The 20,016-nt window shown below is 36.7% G+C and overlaps 2 protein-coding genes across 6 annotated transcripts in view; both read right to left on the bottom strand.

The window, feature by feature from the left end:
* LOC127454188 (disintegrin and metalloproteinase domain-containing protein 22-like) overlaps positions 1-3,460 on the bottom strand; it is a 96,322-nt gene extending 92,862 nt beyond the window's left edge. For all 4 annotated transcript variants that reach the window (XM_051721216.1, XM_051721215.1, XM_051721213.1 and 1 more), the window contains exons 1-2: positions 3,203-3,460; positions 2,769-2,929 (exon numbers count right to left, since the gene is read on the bottom strand). In XM_051721216.1, the coding sequence (XP_051577176.1) occupies positions 2,769-2,929; positions 3,203-3,308 (267 nt within the window). In that variant the 5' untranslated portion in view covers positions 3,309-3,460. The remainder of the gene's footprint in view (positions 1-2,768; positions 2,930-3,202) is intronic.
* Positions 3,461-5,864: 2,404 nt separating this feature from the next.
* LOC127454193 (protein DBF4 homolog A-like) lies at positions 5,865-19,451 on the bottom strand. Of its 2 annotated transcripts, XM_051721224.1 has the most exons (12): positions 19,190-19,451; positions 18,641-18,804; positions 18,167-18,349; positions 15,765-15,815; positions 15,582-15,651; positions 11,844-11,920; positions 8,935-8,980; positions 8,769-8,814; positions 8,516-8,647; positions 7,357-7,477; positions 7,096-7,211; positions 5,865-6,953 (listed from the first exon to the last, which is right to left on the bottom strand). In XM_051721224.1, exons 1-12 carry the CDS (start codon positions 19,227-19,229, stop codon positions 6,209-6,211), a joined length of 1,791 nt encoding a protein of 596 aa, XP_051577184.1. In that variant the 5' UTR covers positions 19,230-19,451; the 3' UTR covers positions 5,865-6,208. The 2 variants fall into 2 exon arrangements, with proteins under 2 accessions (XP_051577184.1, XP_051577185.1); XM_051721225.1 differs by lacking the exon at positions 19,190-19,451 and having other exon boundaries at positions 18,167-18,302; positions 18,641-18,767.
* Between the last annotated feature and the right edge of the window lie 565 nt (positions 19,452-20,016).

Here is a 20,016-nt window from a genome sequence, read left to right on the forward strand (position 1 = left end):
ATCTTTATTAAAAAAATTAAAAAAAAAAAAAAAAAAAAAAGGCAAAAATTTAGGTTACAGTAAGGCACTTACAATGGAAGTGAATGTTTTTAAAGATTTCCTGTTTCAGTGGTATACCCAAAATTAAAGGCTTACAACTCAAAAAAAAAATCATTGTATCATTGTAAAGAAATCTTTTCACATTTTTTAATGCTATAGATAACAGTGAATTCCGAGACTATCAGCCTAAGAAACTGCTGAAAAATAAACTTGAGCCAAAAATTAACTTTTTCTGATTTTTCTGATTTGACATTATATATCTCTGTATGTAAATAAGGCCTCTGAAATTTTATTTTGTTTTGTTCTCAATCATGTCAACTGTAACCAGGTAATATTTAGTGTTGATTCAACAAAGCAATCAAAAGTTATACCATTACAAAATAATTTATCCTAGTGTACAAATATGTCTCCAAGTGTCCAAAAGTCTCTCCAAACAAATAAAACATTATTATTGTACATAGAACTAATTACACATGCAAATACAAGGACTAAAAGTTTGCATAGCATGCAGACATGATTTTAGTAATCAGATTTCACAGAATGAGTTTCATTCTGTGACATTTGTGTCATCATTAAGTCTGTGACATGTACTTGGCGCCATCTTACATGCATTCATTTACATTTCCTGGTGACCATATGTAACAGTCAACAATCACATGTCTCTCAGTCCAAATATGGATGATTTTTACACCGATCTGAACCTAGTCCGATTGGTTAAGCGTTTCATGATGCTACATCATTTTTGATGACATCATCTGATCCAGGAAAACTAATGTGTTTTCAGCCAGATTGCAAGATACCATAGCCAGATGCTGTGTGCACATTGTGCTTCGTGTGGATTATCTAATGATCTATGCATCCGATTACCTTGTGTGTTGGCTCGTTTGAAAGATTATTGTCTCCGGTATGATATTTTATGCTCTGTTTATTTTTTGTGAAGTTATAAGCAAAACAAAAAAAAAGAGCCATATAAGCAAAACCTGTTCACATAAAACATAAATGTCAAAGACATATACTTAGCTATTACTTGCTATATTTTTGTCTGTGAGTAAAACAAATGAACTGTTTGTATTCTACTCTTTGCGAGCTTTCCAACAACATATGACATTTGATGTTTTTGCTGATAACAATAATATGTACAGTACACAATAGGCGGGCCCATTCAAGCCAGTTAAGAGGTTAAAGGGTTAAAGGCAGCAAATTGAAGCTTAAAATTTTATAAAAGCACTTATACAGTATAAATTCTTCTGTTAAAACTTGTGTATTATTCGAGCTGTATAGTTCTTTTAATCATTTTTACTGTCATTTTAGTGTTTACGGCATTACGCCCTACTGGCCATGAACATGAAAGGTTAGACAGTGATTTTATCACACAAAAATTATGTTAACACATCTATTGTTTACGTCTTGTCTGCAACTTCCATTGTAAATACCTCACTGTAGCCTCGATTTTTGCTTTTTTTTTTAAAGAAAATGAGGGGAGATTTTTTTTTTAGGTAATCAACATTATGCCAGAAATTCTGTCGATTGAACTTAACTTGTATTGAACCTAGAATATTCCTTAAACGTAGATGGCAAATTTAAATAAAATAAAAAAATACATATTTCATTAACTTGTGCCTTTAATCCAATTTCTAATTTAGCAACATAAATAACACAGCAAAGTTTAAATCAATCCTAGTCATTGGCTTAATGAATGAGCTTTCGCTAAAATCACATAGAGATCAGATGCAAATGTCAGACAAAGGGTTAAGCCCCACACGTTCACACACACCCCGCACACAGCCTGAAGCATGAAACGGCGACGTCGGGACTCGGGACACATATACAGACATGCAGAGAAGCAGCCAAAGACTAAGGCCATGAGCCGTTGCATGTCTGTGCCAATGAAAAAGATTTGGTTAAGCAATGTAACAAAGATGAGACATACATACTGTATATGAACAAAGTACCAGTCAGGATGGATAGAAATGCTACTACATTTTACAGAGCTTCCACTCAAAAATAGCATATTTTCGCAATTTTTTTTATTTTTCTAAATGTGTTGCATAACATACAGCTATTGCATTGCATAAAGTTAATTTATAACATAATATGATCTCAGCTCACTCAGGGAATCTTATTCACTATCTTTCCAGCCAGGGAAAGCAAGAACAAAAGAAACTGCACATGGTGATTAGGTCCATAAACCTAAAGCTACTTTTGCTAGTTCATTGTTTTTCTTTTATCATCTAGGCCCAGATTTTGAGTTCCCGGATCCAGTGTTTTGCTGAATAATGTCTGCTGGATAGATACAAGTAAGATCTGGCCTCAGTTAACACTTTCTATAATAATTATGCAGTATATAATAACATATACAGTTTAAATACCAATCTCTTGTCCATAAAGACTAGTGTAATATATCTTTTGGGTGATGATAATTGATTATAGGTGCTCCTCATTTGTTCTGTATGTGTCCTTTGTGTTTCCAAAGTGGTGATGCCATGAGATGTCTCAGGAGGTCCAAACATCAGCATCTTTCACACAATTACTGTATGCTGTTCATAATGTCACCCTCAAATGACAGGAATGAACTTTGCAGCTCTCAAGCCTGCTAGAGCCTGATTTAGACTAAGAAAGAGAGTACAAGAGAAAAACAGAAACATCGTTTGAAGAGAAGCGCGTCTCCAATGGCAACGGGAGGAGAGAGCATCCCTGTGACACAGATATGACATGAGAAAAACACGCACCTGTTTACTGTCAGAACCCATTCGAACCCACGTGTTCAGAACATCATGAGCGGTCTGACTGTCTCCGTCCTTTCGGTACACTAACCGGACCGGTACCGTGTTCTCTATACCGAGTAACCTGCCGTCATCACGCCGAGCCCTCGTCTTTACCAAGGCGTTTCCTTGAGTAATAAAAACACGGTGTTTTTAACATGTATACATTTTCCTTTCATGTGTTAATATATAAAATCAAGCATAATATACTGTTCAGGGATGATTAATAATAATACATTATGCCTCAAAGCTGCTGTCGCTGATTGCACTGGTAAATGTTTACATTTTCTAGTAACATTACCTTAAGTTGTTGCCGTATGAGTAAAATACAGCAATAATATGATACAAATTCATCATCATTCTTTCATTTCGTGATGAAAAATATAAAAATACACCCTCACCGTAATGAGGCAGGGGGATGCTGGCATGTACCACAGAGCTCATCACCGCTACACAGAGGCACAGAAAGGAAATCCCGACACGGGGAGCCATCATTAACGCATCCATTCGGTGCAGGAGATCTCAAATAATCATAAATATTCCAAAAGATACGAAATATACGACTTAAATCCCAAATTATACACGATTTTCTGTCTCCCTCGGGAAGGCACACACAACGTCTCGCGCGCTGGTTGCCATTAGGTGACGCGCGAGCTGCCTCTGCATCGAAACACGGGTTGCGCGAGCGGCGCAATATCCACCAGCCTCACTGCAGAAACGCCTCATAAATATACATGAGCTCGCTGCACGCGCGATGACGGGTAGTTTAGTGTGCGCGCGATCAGAGCAGATAAAAAAGCTGCTCTCCATACTTATGCTCGCTCCACCTGCTGTCACCTTATGCGCCAAACAGACCACACGAACCTATGACTGACAGAGATGAATCCCGTATGGTGCACAATGACAGTGAAATAGCAGTCGGGTATAATGTTTAAAATGGTTTGACGAGGAGAAGTATTTAAAAGTAGTATGCATAAATAATGCATACTCTAATCAATAATAATCAGGGACATAACCACTATAGACAGTGAAGGGGACATGTCTCTACCTGTACTGAGAATAATTGTAAATATTTGACTACATCCTTGATAACAGTGGATGTATGCAACATTCAGTATAGTGGCAAGAAAAAGAATGTGAACTCTTTGGAATTATATGCATTTATGTATACATTTTATCTTCTAAGTTACAAAAATGAACAAACACAATCTGTTTTAACTAATAACACAAATTATTGTATTGTTTTTGTACATACTGAATACATCATTCAAACATTCAGTATAGGTTGGAAAAAGTATGTGAACCCCTAGTCTAATGGCATCAACAAAAGCTAATTAGAGTCAGGAGTTGGCAAACCTGGCATCCAATTAATGAAATAAGATTGGAAGTGTGGGTTAGAGCTACTTTGACTAATAAAAAGCACTTAAACATTTTGAATTTGCTATTCAAGCATCTGCTGATGTGGATCATGCCTTGCAAAAAAGATATCGCAGAAGACCTGTGATCAAGAATTGTTGCTTTGCATAAACCTTGAAAGGGTTACAGTTATCTCGAAGAGCTTAGATATTCATCTATCCACAGTTATAGGAGCTCCTCATTTGTTCTATAAGTGTCCTGTGGTGATGCCATGAGATGTCTCAGGAGGCCCAAACATCAGCATCTTTCACACAATTACTATATGCTTTTCATTATGCACCCTCAAATGACAGGAATTAACTTTGCAGCTCTCAAGGCTGCTAGAGCCTGATTTAGACTAAGAAAGAGAGTAAAAGAGAAAAGCAAACATCATTTGAAGAGAAGTGTGTCTCCAATAGCAACTGGAGGAGAGAGCATACACAATTAGACAAATTATCTATAAATGGAGATGATTTAGTACTCTCCCTAGAAGTGGCCATCCAGCCAAGATGACTCAAAAGGCACACCACAGAATGCTCAATGGGGTAAAAAAAGAACACTAAGTAAACAGTAAAGTGACAGCATAAGACTTGAAGGAATCATTGGAACTGGTTAGCATCTCTGTTCATGAGTCTACTATATAGAAAACTTTAAACAGGCATGGTTTCCATGGCTGGACACCATGAAGGAAGCCGCTGCTTTCCAACAAAATCATTGTTGTGTGCCTGAAGTTTGCCAAAGACCACACGGACACTCCACAGTGCTACTAGGAAATGTTTTGTGAACTGATGAAACTAAGGTTGAATTGTTTGGGAAGACACACGCTAAGTATGGCTTAAAAAGGGCATGTAATCGTTTTACTGTGGGTATAGATTACCTGTTTCCTCCAGCATCTTCACAAGGTCCTTTGCCGTTGTTCTGGATTGATTTGCACTTTTCGCAACAAAACTACACTAATCTCTAGGAGACAGAATGCATCTCCTTCCTGAGCAGTATGATGGCTGTGTGGTCCCATGGTGTTTATCCTTGCATACTATTGTTTGTACAGATTAACGTGGTACCTTCGGGCGTTTGGAAATTGCTCCCAAGGATGAACCAGACTTGTGGAAGTCCACAATTTTTTTTCAGAGGTCTTGGCTGATTTCTTTTGAGTTTCCCATTATGTCAAACAAAGAGGCACTGAGTTTGAAGGTAGGCCTTAAAATACATCCACAGGTATACCTCCCATTCAGTACACCTCCTATCAGAAATTAATTGGCTAATTGTCTAAAGGCTTGACATCATTTTCCAGAATTTTCCAAGCTGCTTAAAGGCACAGTTAACTTAGTGTATGTAAACTTATGACCCACTGAAATTGTGAGTCAATTAAAAGTGAAACAATCTGTCTGTAAACAATTGTTGGAAAAATTACTTGTGTCATGCACAAAGTAGATGTCCTAAACGACTTGCCAAAACTATAGTTTGCTAATATTAAATCTGTGGAGCGGTTAAAAAATTAGTTTTAATGACTTCAACCTAAGTGTGTGTAAAATTCTGACTTCAACTGTATCACAAAAATCATATCAGATCTAAAGATATGAACAGCTTTTTTTTTGGCGCTAAAGTATTGTGTTGATAACCATGGTGCTCACACACAAAAAAAAAAAAAGCCAAACAAAATTACCGAAATATTTTCAATTTAATACAGAAAACGGAAAATCGTTTAAAGATAGATTCATGAGGTTGTATCCTTCAAGTTCATACACAACATACCTGTAAATGTATACATTAAGTCATACAAATAAACAAGGCATCTCACTTTTTTCACATATCTAGGCAGTAGGTATTTTTCCCTTTTTTAATCAATGTTTTGTTTTAAAGCCCTTATGGTTAAAAAGTGTAGTTTTCCATTTTACTGATTAAAGAAATCAGATCTATGAATATATATTATTTGCCATTTAAATTATTATAATTTTTTATTTTCTTTAACTCTCCTTGGTGTTTGCTTTGTATTCCTCCATCCAGTTCTAATCTCAGAAACCCTTAAACTCTTCATCCATGTCATCACTGGACTGGAATAACTGCCACAGTTCGCTCTTTTTACTGATTTGGATGTGCATGGCTGGCTCTTTCTTTCTTCTTCTGGGTCTGACATTCCGAACCTTCCGTTGCAGTGAACTAAAGGGACTGTCCATGTCCGGGTCAGGTTCTGTACATGCCCAATGCCAAAGAGCTGAATTTTCAACTTGATTTTCCTGCGCGCTATATGTTTTTGTATACATTTCGCTGCAGGTAGTACTAAGGCATTCCCTTTCTGCTAGGGATTGTATGTTTCTCTCACTGAATTGTTTAGTTGGGTGTATGTCATGGTTTGTCCTGGTCTTTTGGTCTTGAATGGTCCTGCATTCAAGTGTATTAGAGGCACAGTGTTGCTCTCTGCTAAGTGAAGATCTACCTTCAGCCTCCTGTATAGCAGATTGTGAGTGTAATTCCCACTCAAAGTTTCCACACTTGGATTGGGACTTTTCTGGAATGTCAGATTGGTCTATCAAGCTGTCCCTATTGTTCCAGAAAAATTCACATTGGCCCCTGCTGCGTTTGCGAACCAGAGGTGGTTTTTCTCTGGTCTGTTCCGACAGAGGTTGCTTTGCTGTAGAGTCCCAAAGCAAAAAACCCTTGGTTTCTTGCTTGTCATCGCTACCCATAGTTCCCGCATCTTCCTTCACTACCAACATGGCTCCCGCTTGCAGGAGAGAGGTGGATACACTGCATTTCACCCTACAAGAGAGAAACGTTAACAGAACACTGCCATACACTCAGTACAAGGCCTTAAATAACAGATCTACTAACATAAATAAGGAAAAGATCATTTTGCTTAATAACATTTAGATTTTTAATAAAAATAATGACATGTCTGTACCTTTTGGCATGTGAGCTGATGTTCATGAGGTCGCAGGTGAGTCCAGCGATGACTTGATCCACAACTCTGTACTCCTTACTCTTAGAGAAAGCTTGATGCTGCTCACCCTCTAGGTGCTAGGGGTCGAAATGTCAAACAGGTGAGTACAGCTGTCATGGATTTAATGCAAAATGTATAATTACTTATTAGGACAAACATTAACATCTGTTGCAAGTGCACTAAAAGAGTGTTTTCTTTTTTTAATACACTTTTGACACGTACCGCCTTTAGGTTTTCAAATTTGACCTCACAGCACTCACAGTATCCTCCTTTCCTCTTCTCTCTCCCTTCATGTGCTCTACATCTGCCTTTTTTTCCTCTAGTCCCTCGTTCCCCTCCAGACCTAAAGGAAAACAAAGATTCTCAGTCACACACAAAAAACAAACCCAGGGTTGCTGCAGAATTTTTCATATCAAATTTAAGACTTTTTGAGACCCTTTTTAAGACCTAAACAAATAAAATGAATACAGTGTGTCCATATCAGAACAAACTCGCACAATCTCAAAATAAATCATGCATAACAGATTCTTTTACTCAAACATTCTGGGGCACACATTTAACAAGGTCTTAAAACTGATTAAATCACAAAACAGGGTATCTGCCAGTTTGAAATACTCAACACTAGCCCGAAATACCGAGAACTCTTATCTTGAAATGTCCTTACATTACTGATTTCAGCTGCTCATTTAAACAGATAGGGGAATAAAATATGCACTCTTACAATCATCTACAACATATTAGAATATAAACACTATTAATTAAACACTGTCATAATTTGTAAAAAAAAATTTGCGATCACTTGTCATGTCCGGTACTTACTGATTGTGAACCGTTCTGCAACCAACTGGAAACAGTATCACAAACTCCACCACGTGCCCGAAGAATGTGCAACAGTGCCATACCTTCACTTTAAAGGATGCAGCACACGCATTTATTTAATTAAATCGTATCCTTCTGAAGTTTAATATTAATCACTTTAGGCTATTTCACAAATCCTCTATTTCCGTCACCAAATTTAAGACCTCTTAAGGACCCGCGGGTACCCTGAAACCTGCAAATTATAGCACAGACTGACTGCCCACACCTACTGACCATTGACTTTCCATTATAATAACTCTTCATTTGTAGATACATTTTTACAGGATAGCACTCATAAAGAGCAGTTTCTAGCCAATTAAATATTTTTGTGAGTTGAGCATAAGTAGACAAAAAATATATATATTTCACTATAGGAATTTACATTATTTTAAGATTTTATTAATATCTGTAACTTTTCCAGGCCTGAAAACCACAATTTTAAAATACCCTAATACTTCCAGGTTTTCCATGACTGTGGGAACCTGCATAACATATTGGCAGATGTTACTGATGCTCATTTTACCTGTGTTCTTTCTGTTTCTTCTTCTGATAATCTTTTCCATGTTCCTCAACCAAGAATGGACTGCAGGGCGGGGGAGACCGGAGTTTGCAAACAGGCATGTTGGACATGGGGAGGTAGATTGGACGGTAATGCCTGAAAAAAAATCACCACAGATTGTTTTATGTAACTGGATCAGTCACACTAATTTATGTTTCATTCAGTTCATGACATGAAAGGTAAAACAATATAATAAAAAATATTTCATACAAATCACCTGCTTGAGTCTTCCAGCTTCACAAATGGTCGACTAATTCTTCCAGCTGAAAACAAAAAAGCTTTTAATAATTCAAAGCTTAATAACTAGATTCATGGGATTCATTCAACAACATTGTCCATTAGTAAGAGTTGATGAATTTACATAGATGCTATAATGTACTTACCATTATATCTCTTAAATGTACTTTTCCCTGTGGGCTGAATTTTGGCCTACAAATAAAGTGATAACTAATTATATACTGAAATAACAGCACACTCAAAACTCAGCAGAAAGTTCCAAAGGTTTCTGTAGAATTCTAATGCCCATCATCCACCCCTTTGCATGCTTGTTTAATACATTTTGTAGCCAATTTGGTCATGCTTCATACTCTCAGCTCAGTGTAAAACATTTTACCATATTTAAATACATTTCAAAGATTTTCACCCACAATTAGTGCAGAAAATGTGGGCCATTTATTTTGTAATACAGTGTAATTTTCAGAAAAGGTTAAAATGAAGACAATTCTTTAGAGTAGTGATCAATCAATATGGGTTTTACCGTTCTCATTTTTTGGTGTCGCGATACTTCGTTAGTACTGGTAAACCGCACAACCAATGAACAATTGTAATTTTATCAACTAACATTACATTTAATAAAGGCTGTAAATATATAGTTCATTGTTTGTTCATGATACCTAATGCATTAACTAATGTTAACGAATTAAACCTTTTATAAAGTTACCAAAATTACATTAATTGTGAATTGATAAGATTTATTTGTTTTGAAACAGTTATGAATAGTTCTGTTGTCAATATCAAAAGGTCATTGTGACATACTGGTAAGCAGTAAAAACCATGAACATCACACACAGCAGAGATACGTTCAAAAATAAGAAAAATAAATCTGTTACAAGCTCTAAAACTGCTCCAGTGAGAAATCATTAATATCTATGATTTGTTTACCGTCTTTGACGCCAAAGACAGTAACAGTTGCTGTAACACAAATCACTAATTATTAAGCAAATGTGTGAGGACGCGGTGCCATTATGGTTAAAATGTAATTGCTGTGATTAGTGGTAATGTGACCAACATAAATCTGATTTAAATTATGATCCTCACAGAATAGCACTGAGATGAGTGATGAGTTATTGAGATTACCTGGAGAGCACGCATGTTTGATTGACACCACAAGTGAGCATATTGAAGGGAGAAGCTGAAAATGCTCACGATCGCTCAAACAGTCTCTATCGCTCAACACAACATCTGATTGTCATGACTAACGTTACATCACGTATACTCAGATTTGTATATGCATGTTTATTTGTTGTTTAATTTGTTTTTATACCCATTTGCAGTCTTTTTATCCTCTCCGTGCTCACAGTGCAGCAAGTCAGAATTATTACCTTAATGACGGTAGAAAATGGGCAACTTAACATTCATACACGTGTAATTCTTACACATTTAAAAATAACCTGCATATTCATCTGAATAACAGCATGTCTGAAAGTTTCAATTCGTAAATACATAGAATTGCCAACAATTCACCCTCCAGAGGCCACACTGTCATGCATTAAGGGCTGAGAACGTGCTCATTCATTAGGGTAGCAGTGTATGTGTGATTCCCTGCATGCTTCAATAAAAAAAAATCGACCCTGATTCTAGGCACGATCGGCTAGTGCACCCCTAGCTATAAGTGTGTTCTGAATAGCGCTGGGTAAAAATACTGATTTTCTGATGCATCGCAATCTTCGTTTAATCGATCTCGATATTGATTCTTAAATCCCAAAATCGATCTATAACTTTGTGGCAACCCTCTATAATGCAAGTAAATCATTCACATATGCGAACAAATCTAAAAAATGTCTATAATTAGCTACTGGCTGGTAAATGTTTAGATTTCACTCACCAGTGATTGAGTAGTATTGTGGAGAAGTTATTAGCACAGAGGTCCTTTCACTGCATGTTGAGAGTAAAAGTATGGATTAACTCATTGTGAGTGTCCAAAGACCAGATCCACTGATCCATATGTCATGGAATAATGCCCGTTTTAATACCCTTTCTGTTCTCTACATTTAGTTGTGGATTTAAAACAACAAAAAAAGAAACATGTAATTCTAATCATAAATGGATGCGCTACAGAAAACATGCACACCATTTCTCGTTAATATGCGCTCACAGGCTGATTCCGGTAGTCTTTTTTTTTCCCTCCCCAATTTGGCATGCCCAATTCCCAATGCGCTCTAAATCCTCATGGTGGCGTAGTGACTTGCCTCAATCCAGGTGGCGGAGGACGAATCTCAGTTGCCTCCGCATCAGAGACAGTCAATCCGTGCATCTTATCACGTGGCTTGTTGAGTGCGTTACCGCGGTGACCAAGCTCACGTGGAGGCTTCACGCTATTCTCCGCGGCATCCACGCACAACTCACCACGGGCCTCACCGAGAGCGAGAACCACATTATAGCGTCCACGAGAAGGTTAACCCAACGTGACTCTACCCACCCTAGCAACCAGACCAATTGTTTGCTAAGGAAGCCAGACTGGAGTCACTCAGCACGCCCTGGATTGTGACTCCAGGTGTGGTAGTCAGCGTCTTTACTTGCTGAGCTACCCAGGCCCCTGATGCCGGTAGTCTTAAAGAGAGTACCGATTTAGCACGTCTTCATATCAATGTAAATAGTACAATATATGCAATTTCAAGACATTGATGGAATAGACTGAATTTCAAACATTTTCAAAAGCTAAAACATGACCAATTTGATGAAAAACGAATTAAAAATATCATTTGAAAAATAAATATTTTGGAATTGTACCTAGAAGGGTTGCCTAGAAGGTTTCTTTTTAATTAACAGCATTAGCTGAGAGAGAATTTCTTTAATATGTAATCAAAATGGACATTGTTACAGAAATTTACCCTTTATGATTTGATATTGAATCGAAATCGAATGCTTGTGAATCGGAAAATCTGTATCATTACTCAGCTCGAATTCCGAAATGTATGGTTTTGCTGGCCAAAACCAGGGTAATGCCAACATTCACTTTAATAAAGAAGATATAGTGGAACATGTGTTAAGAACATAAAAAAAAACTACTCACAGTTCCTTTGCCCAGTGCATCAGCTGTATTAACTGCAATGATTTTTGCTTTCTTCTTGTCAACATATGAAATAACATCTGTTTGGAATCAAGCATAATAACTTCAAACACTTTTTCAAAACAAACAGTAGTCATGTAAGTCTTGGGTCAAGTAAATTACTATAAATTGCATTTATTTGCATATTTTGTAATTTACAAGAACTCTTGTCAGTCACACAGAACTCTAACAATAATGATACTAGAGTTGCCATGGTATAACCGGTTTTACTCGGTACAAGGGACAACACCGGTGTGTAATTTTATACCGGCTAAAAGGGGGAAACATTATGGATGGAACTTCCAATATCAGTACAATAGCCTAACGAATAGAATAACCTTAAATAAAGAATAGTTGCATAATGAAGAGTGTGCGACCCACGATAAATGAACCTAAATAACGCAATGAAAGCCAGATGTTCTTTACCAACATATCAAATTACACAGGCAGCAAAGTACACACACTGACAGATGATGTTTAATTGCAGGTAGCGAGTATAATGTGGTGGGTAACTGTAAGACGTCTCGGATTTGGAATGACATAAGAAATGCTGTTAGACACACAGACATGCGCTTGAAGAAACAAATTTTATTATATTTTTAAGAACAGATGACAGAAAAGCAGTCTATGCGCATGTCTGACGCGCTGTTTGTTCGGAGGCGTGCAGTCTCATGGAACACACGTATGTAAAGGGTTCTCACTTTTTTTGTTTCAGTCTTCTGAATTTTTTTTTGCAAGAATAGTATCGTCTATGAGAATGCTGCAAATAACCTCAGACCATCTCAGCTCAGGAGGTGCTATGAGTTCAGTTGCTTTATTTCCACAGAGCAGTTTGTTGTGAGCGCAACTCTGCAGGGTCACTTTAACTATTGCCTATACATCTGCAGGGGTGTAAAGTAATTGAGTAAAAATACTCAAGTATTATTTTTTGGGATTTGTACTTTACTCGAGTGCAATTTAAACAGAATAATTTTACTTAATTACATTTCCAAAGAAAAAAAACTAGTAAATTTTACTCATTACAATTTTATTTAAACTTAAAAAGTACATTTTGCAGATAAATGTATTTCGTCTTACTGGACTGAAGAGGTCAGTCATTTCAAATGGATTGTTGCACGATGGCTGTGTAGAGTTCCGTCCATCTGCAGAGGTGGAATTTCGGATCTGATTTGAGTTTCGGATACGTTGAAATATTTGTGTGACTAGACCGCATGTGACCGCCTGACTGAATGTGATGTATTAATTCAAAACTATGAGCACGAAGTGAGAAACACTGATGGTTTTTGTCCTAAACCTGATTCTAAACGCCTGCTACTTTTGGACAGTTAAGTCAAAAATGATCATTCACGTTGCAATATATATATATATATATATATATATATATATATATATGTATATATATATATATATATATATATATAAACAAAAGGATTTTGTAAATAAATGTGTACATATAATTTATTTCTACACTTTCCTTCATATTTAAATCATATCTATGAATTTATACTCCCTATTTGTTGAATTATTATTGTTGTTTTTGTTACACTAATTACTAATTATAATAACTATAAAACTAGCAATGATAATGACAATAAAAATGATGGAATCTGAGTGAATATTAATTATGAAATTTGCTGAATTCATCCATCTGCTCAACAGCAAGATTTGGTAGCAAACCTCTGAAAACAATTCACAAAACCAAGAACTCTATGGTTCAAGATTTCTCTATGTCTCAAGGTGCTGGGTGCTCTAACATTGCAAATTTGTGAGTGCCTTCTCCCATGCAACGAACATTGTGTGACTGTGCCAACATTTTTGAGAAATTAAATTATGTGATTTATTACACGTCTCAGGGCAGTTCCGAGGTGAAATGTACACTGTGAGGCACTAAAAGCGAGTAAAATGTTCTCCCGAACAGACAAGGTTTTTAAAGATAATGTCAGGACTCATACTCTGGCCTTCTGTATTGCATATGCAACACTCTATCAGTTGAGCTACCGTGCAATTTGATCACACTCGAACAAGCTTGTAAATGTAGTTGGTTATGTAATGCAAATGTTAAAATGAGTCATGTGCTATAGTAAAAGTGTTTAGATGTCATAAGATAGCATTGTATGTGGAAAAGAGCAAAGTGCTAATGAACTGATAATATGCCGTTTTACTCGTGATTTGAGTGAAAGGGAATAAAAGTCATTGTTGTTTTAGCACCTCTAGTGTTCATTTTATCAGGAAATTGCAGTGTTACATACAATAGGCCACATAATAATCACTTTGCAAAATGTAGTAATTGCAACATGATTGTACGACCAGGTTGCGAATGCCACTGGGTGAGAAATATGAAAGTCATCACAGACAGTAAAAAGGTGACAAACTAAAACATCCTCTCACACACAATCCTCCTCTCTTGATTTCATTCTAGATAGGAAAAAAGTTACTTTACTTTTTTAATACTTAAGTACAACAATGTCAATACTTTTTTACTTTCAAGCATGTTTTTGGCTAGATACTTGGACTTTTAATTGAGTAAAATTTTCACTCAGGATCCATACTTTAACTTAAGTATAATTTCTGAGTACTTTTTACACCACGATTTATATTTCAGTGATTATTATCATTAATATAATTATGTTTACATTTAGAATTGATTTTAGATCTTAATTTTTATTAATAATTTTCCGCCTGTTGTCAGAGACGGATACTTGCGTGACGGTAAATGGAAAGGTGGTTATACACTATTTATTTTTTTTGACCACTGTGTTATTTTAATAGCTTTTTTTAAGTGCAATTTAAATTTAGAAATGTCTTTGGTTTACATTTTTCGTTTTTGAAATAAATGAATTTAATTTACAATGCAAGATCAGTAAAGCAAGAATATTCAACGATGCTTCAGCCAGGGAGTTGACAATGTAATTGGATATTGTGAATTTAAATAAAAATATCATGAACATATTTCTTTCATATCGCCCAGTCCTAGGAGGGAACAAAAAAATTTATTCAAACACATTCAAAATCATTACTCTTCCGAATCACCAACATTAAACCTGCAACAACCCACAATAAGTGATGTATTTGCCCGGACAACTAAATTCTCGACCGGTAGCCTATGATAGAGTGAATGCACGGATGAAGTTGGTTCGTGAGAGAGCAAAGAGATGTTGCCCTTCACAACTGTTGAAAAGCCATCTTTCAAAAAGTTGAACACACATTTTAATTGCACTTCATTTTTTTCAGTTTCATTTTAATTTTTAGTTAAAATAAATTAAAAAGTTCAACGTTTAAAATCTGCTATTGTTTAGGCTATTGTTTAACGAAAATTACCCCATAGTACCACTTAGCGTCCAACCAGCAGTAATACCGGTTTTAGTCAGTTTGAACGTGAACACCGCACTGGTGTGTGTAACAGTATACGGACGGGTGAGGAGGCGGCGGGAACCGGCTGAACAGTAAACAAGTTTTTAATATCAAACTCAACTTAAAGCCGACATAAACAAATGTGCAGTGCGGGCACGTGTGTCTCTCTCTCTTGAACTGGCATCTCCGGCTGCCCCTTATCTTGCTCTCCTGCTGATCAGCTGATTCAGCGCCGGCCGTGCTCCATCACGGCCCGGCCATGCCCCCTCCTCCTCGTCACAGTGTGAAAATTATGATATCATGGTAAGTCTAACTGATACAGATGGTTAATGACTAAGTTGGTAATGATACCTTCAACATGCAGGACTTTAACCCCCCATTCCAAAGCATTGGCCAAGATCCCATTCATCTGAAAATGTTCCTGAGATGGAAACAAAAGAAACCCCAAATCACTCACTCATTCACACTGAGCACTGCTTATGGGAGTTTATTCACAAAGAAACACAAAAAAGTTGACACACAAAGATGACTCACTTGTTCCTTAACTACTCTCTTCACGAGTGATTTGCCTCGACTAACAGCTGCCTGTAAAACACCAGCACAAGACAAACATACATTCCCAATGAAAGAGTGCCATATAAAAGAAACTTAGAAAATAAAACATGGAAACATTCAAAATGAAGGGTCACATCAACTACTGGTATGCTTTAACTATGCATTGCAGAAAATCACAAAATACACAATATATAAATAATAATAGACAATGTGCAATACTTGTCCCTTCTTTTCAAGTTTCTAACAAACATAAACATAGATCTAATTTTACTGCTGCTATAATGAAAATGGTTTAGTTGGTGAAATTCACTAAATGTAATCTGAGGAAAGATACAAGTAACAGACTGATGAATCAGCCATTTGAGTGTTAGTTTCTCAATTCAGTATCAATTAAAAAAATAACTACCAAAAATCTTGTCAACAGATAATAAACATTTTCTATTCATTTCTTCAATGTTTTAGTGGAAATATTCCTAAAAATAAAAAGTTATTAAAATGTTCTATGTCTCATTTGTCATCATTAAATTGTAATCATATATATATATATATATATATATATATATATATACACACACAGTATTAGCATTATATCATCCATCGGTCACACTACTTTCTAGAGATCAGCACTCTAAATTACACTGCAGAAGGAATGATGTCTGTGTTAGAAACAAAATTAACCAGTACATACTTCCTATTTTACATAATCATATTATTAGCAGCAAGTATACAGTGCATCCGGAAAGTATTCACAGTGCTTCACTTTTTCCATATTTTGTTATGTTACAGCCTTATTCCAAGATTGATTAAATTAATTATTTCCCTCAAAATTCTACAAACAATACCCCATAATGACAACGTGAAAGGAGTTTGTTAAAAAAATGTATTAAAAAAAAAAAAAAAAAAAAAAAAAAAAAATCAGATGTACATAAGTATTCACAGCCTTTGCTCAATACTTTGTTGAAGCACCTTTGGCACCAATTACAGCCTCAAGTCTTTTTGAGTATGATGCTACAAGCATGGCACACCTATTTTTGGGCAGTTTCTCCCATTCTTCTTTGCAGGACCTCTCAAGCTCCATCAGGTTGGATGGGGAGCGTCAGTGCACAGCCATTTTCAGATCTCTCCAGAGATGTTCAACCGGGTTCAAGTCTGGGCTCCGACTGGGCCACTCAAGGACATTCACAGAGTTGTCCCGTAGCCACTCCTTTGTTATCTTGGCTGTGTGCTTAGGGTCGTTGTCCTGTTGGAAGATGAACCTTCGCCCCAGTCTGAGGTCCAGAGCGCTCTAGAGCAGGTTTTCATCAAGGATGTCTCTGTACATTGCTGCATTCATCTTTCCCTCGATCCTGACTAGTCTCCCAGTTCCTCCCGCTGAAAAACATCCCCACAGCATGATGCTGCCACCACCATGCTTCACTGTAGGGATGGTATTGGCCAGGTGATGAGCGGTGCCTGGTTTCCTCCAGACATGATGCTTGCCATTCAGGCCAAAGAGTTCAATCTTTGTTTCTCATGATCTGAGAGTCCTTCAGGTGCCTTTTGGCAAACTCCAGGCGGGCTGTCATGTGCCTTTTACTGAGGAGTGGCTTCCGTCTGGCCACTCTACCATACAGGCCTGATTGGTGGAGTGCTGCAGAGATGGTTGTTCTTCTGGAAGGTTCTCCTCTCTCCACAGAGAAATGCTGGAGCTCCGTCGGAGTGACCATCAGGTTCTTGGTTACCTCCCTGACTAAGGCCCTTCTCCCCCGATTGCTCAGTTTGGCCAGGCGGCCAGCTCTAGGAAGAGTCCTGGTAGTTCCAAACTTCTTCCATTTACGGATGATGGAGGCCACTGTGCTCATTGGGACCTTCAATGCTGCAGAAATGTTTCTGTACCCTTCCCCAGATCTGTACCTCGATACAATCCTGTCTCGGAGGTCTACAGACAATTCCTTGGACTTCATGGCTTGGGTTGTGCTCTGACATGCACTGTTAACTGTGGGACCTTATATAGACAGGTGTGTGCCTTTATAAAATCATGTCCAATCAACTGAATTTACCACAGGTGGACTCCAATCAAGTTGTAGAAACATCTCAAGGATGATCAGTGGAAACAGGATGCACCTGAGCTCAATTTTGAGTGTCATGGCAAAGGCTGTGAATACTTATGTACATATGATTTTTTTTCGTTATTTATTTTTAATAAATTTGCAAAGATTTCAAACAAACTTCTTTCACGTTGACATTATGGGGTATTGTTTGTAGAATTTTGAGGAAAATAATGAATTTAATCCATTTTGGAATAAGGCTGTAACATAACAAAATATGGAAAAAGTGAAGCGCTGTGAATACTATCTAGATGCACTGTAGATAAGCATCACAAAAGTATCATCACAACAAACCATGTCAGTGGGTCCCTGAGAGCTGCCCCTGTGCCTGTCCCTCCTGCTGCTGGGATGGGGAGAACTAACGCCTGAATCTGGGCTAGGTGCCGGGGAGTCCGGCAGCAGACGTTGGGCATAACGAGCTTCCGGCTTACTGGAAACAAGATATTTGATCTCCTTACTGAAGAACTTTTCCACTGTCTGATGAGCAGAAGAGATACGATGAATTATAATGGTCGAATACATACCATTATTTAACCCCCTCTTTAAAGCAGAATATATTCTGAGGTTTATTAAAGAAGTAGGCTGCTTGCTTATAAACTCCCTCTATACGTAAACAATATTGTCTTATTCTACTCTGAAGGACTACGAAAGCTACTGAATTGAAGACATTCTCTTCCTGAACAGTAAATATTTGCATGCAGTGTACACAACATCTTCAGTAATGATGACATATTTACTGTGAGAGAGCAAACAATAAACTGCACTTACCCCACCAAGATTTGTGATGTCATTTTCCAAGGTTTGTACCCTCCTATTCCATGGCAGATCCAAGTAAAATATTCTACCTTTAAATGGTTTGTTTTGAAGAGCATTACATGTCGGTTTAATTCTGCTTTTGGATGATGCACCATTTTGTCCCTCCAATTTTGAATCTGTAAAGATCAGCATTGCAGTTATACACACATATTTAACATATACAAGTAACAGCATACATGTTTCCTGCACTATTATACCTATAGAGGTTACTGTCAAAAAAAGCACTGTGGTAAAGTAATTGTATCAGACGACAATACTATAGTATGTTGATATATATATATATATATATATATATATATACCATGCTGAGTTTCCAAGACTTTTCTATATAATACTATCTACCTGTACGTATTACATGGCCATCCAATGTACTTCAAAGAATAGTATGGTACAACCAAAACAATGTTCAAAACATAACACTTTTTGCTAGTGTAATTACGTGTAAGAAACAAATACAGGTTAATAAACTAAACACGCGTACGTAAGTGAATTTCACTGTACCTTGTTTCTTACATTTGGAGAACGATTCGTGTTTCATCATGGAGAGGTTACAATCCCAACGGTTACGACTTTTAAACCGGCCAAACCTGCCAGTTATGTCTCCAATTTAGCGCAACATTACTCAGTAGAATTGTCTGATAAAGACCAAAAACTACAAACACAAAAAAACGGCGTTAAATGACGTTAATGTCAGTGCATGTTTGTAAATATCTTCATAACAAACACTTGAATCGACCCATTTCCATTTTCCCGCTCGAGCACTCTAACCTCTCCCACAAAATCGCTGTAATCTTAGGATTCAAGTAGTGAGATTCGACGTAATTGTTTTAGGATTTAAAAAAAAAAAAAAAAAAAAAAACGCTGAAAAAGTTATAATTTTAACACATATATTGACTAACTGAATTTAATAAGGAATATAAAATATAAAACTGTAGTAAATTATGATCTTATGCTCTAATGCATTGTAACGTCCATCAGTTTTCGAATGACGAATTTGAACCCTTGTGCGTCAATTTAAAAAAGTTACTCAGAGGTCCTTAGGGGACAAAAATGTCCGTGTGTGTGTGTGTGTGTGTGTGTGTGTGTCTAATTGTGTATTCTATATATATTTTCTATTCAGTTTTTATTTGTATTAAATTTGTATTTTTTTTATTTTTATTATTATATATTTATTATTATTATTATTATTATCTCTGTCTTGTTGCTGTATTGTATTGTTGTGCACTGGAAGCTCCTATCACCAAGACAAATTCCTTGTAAGTGTAAGCATACCTGGCAATAAAGCTGATTCTAATTCTGAGCATAACTACCAAATATTCATTCATTTT

Source organism: Myxocyprinus asiaticus, chromosome 16, assembly GCF_019703515.2.
Source record: "Myxocyprinus asiaticus isolate MX2 ecotype Aquarium Trade chromosome 16, UBuf_Myxa_2, whole genome shotgun sequence".
NCBI lineage: Eukaryota > Metazoa > Chordata > Actinopteri > Cypriniformes > Catostomidae > Myxocyprinus > Myxocyprinus asiaticus.

Coding starts and splice junctions, on each gene's coding strand:
- LOC127454193 (XM_051721224.1), bottom strand. CDS start 19,229: ATGATGAAACACGAATCGTTCTCCAAATGTAAGAAACAAG. Junction 7,212..7,356: donor AATTTGAAAACCTAAAGGCG/GTACGTGTCAAA, acceptor TTCGACCCCTAG/CACCTAGAGGGTGAGCAGCA. Junction 6,954..7,095: donor ATCAGCTCACATGCCAAAAG/GTACAGACATGT, acceptor TCTCTCTTGTAG/GGTGAAATGCAGTGTATCCA.